General features: G+C 37.7%; 1 protein-coding gene across 1 annotated transcript; it reads left to right on the plus strand.

The window, feature by feature from the left end:
* Window positions 1–455: 455 nt before the first annotated feature.
* LOC116208816 (monothiol glutaredoxin-S10-like) lies at window positions 456–1,091 on the plus strand. Its single transcript, XM_031542377.1, has one exon. It carries the CDS (start codon window positions 586–588, stop codon window positions 892–894), a length of 309 nt encoding a protein of 102 aa, XP_031398237.1. The 5' UTR covers window positions 456–585; the 3' UTR covers window positions 895–1,091.
* The last annotated feature ends 205 nt before the right edge of the window (window positions 1,092–1,296 follow it).

Genomic DNA, 1,296 nt, shown 5'->3' on the forward strand with positions numbered 1-1,296 from the left:
CCAAAATGTCTTAGGGTATCAAGAGATTACCCGTACATATAATATTTTGTATCTGAAGGGGAATCTTTCACCTTTCTTGTCTCTCCTTCCCCTTTATTCATGATTTAATTTAATATGACACGATTAAAGAGGGTGTAATGCAGTAATTATGAGATTCTTTTTTTTGATAAGGGATAATTATGAGATTCTAGTTTTGATACACGTCGTGGGATTACATTTACTTCTTTATTTAGCTTTCATTTATATTTCCTTATATTAAATCTTTGGACTTCCTTTATAAACCGAAAAATTTAATATGACACAATTTCTTCTCTTTCAGAACTTTATACTATAGATTTTTTGGTTCACCACATAATATATTTTTGTTTGTCGCACCATGCCTCTTCTGCATATTTATCAGTCTATATATATATATGAGGCGATGGTTTCAGTTACTCATCAGAAGCCACAAAAGGTCGACATTATTTGCGCATATACAAACTACTCGTCAGATCCGTACAGTAAGTAAAACTCTCTTAACAAAAGGAAAAATAAAAAAAAGGAAGCACTCGAGGTTCACTGCATCAGTTAGCTAGCTCCAATTACATGGATCGGCTGGCGAAGCTGGCGTCCCAGAAGGCTGTGGTGATTTTTACCAATAGTACGTGCTGCATGTGCCATGCAGTGAAGAGGCTGTTCTACGAGCTGGGGGTGGGCCCTGCTATCTATGAGCTAGACGAAGACTCAAGAGGGAAGGAGATGGAGTGGGCCTTGGCACAGCTCGGCTGCAACCCTTCGGTTCCCGCCGTTTTCATTGGCGGTAAGTTTGTTGGATCGGCCAATACTGTCATGACACATCATCTCAATGGCTCGCTCAAAAAAATGCTGAGGGAAGCTGGTGCTCTGTGGCTCTAGAACTAATATTAAGCTAGAGCACATATACTTTTGCTGCTACCTCAACAGAAACCCGTTCTTATAATTTTGACTTTGGTTTGAGTTTTGACTTCATGTATCCCCTCTGCTCTTGAATCATCACCATATATGTTGATGAACAATGAGAAATCGAAATAAGTTAAGTATAACGAAGCTAGCTTTCTTCTTAATGATCAAGTCTCAATTAATTTGCTGAATCTTAATCCAAATTGATCGATAACGATCTCCATTAACTAATATCGGGAGGATAACTTAAACGGAAAGAGCTTATCATAGTACACAGTAATATTATCACATAATCCAGCCTAAATATGAAAATCACATTAGACAAATCGAGTACTTCAAAAACGGTGTTTGGCTCTCTCCCTCAATTTGGATGTAAAA

Source organism: Punica granatum, chromosome 5 (genome assembly GCF_007655135.1).
Source record: "Punica granatum isolate Tunisia-2019 chromosome 5, ASM765513v2, whole genome shotgun sequence".
Classification (NCBI taxonomy): domain Eukaryota; kingdom Viridiplantae; phylum Streptophyta; class Magnoliopsida; order Myrtales; family Lythraceae; genus Punica; species Punica granatum.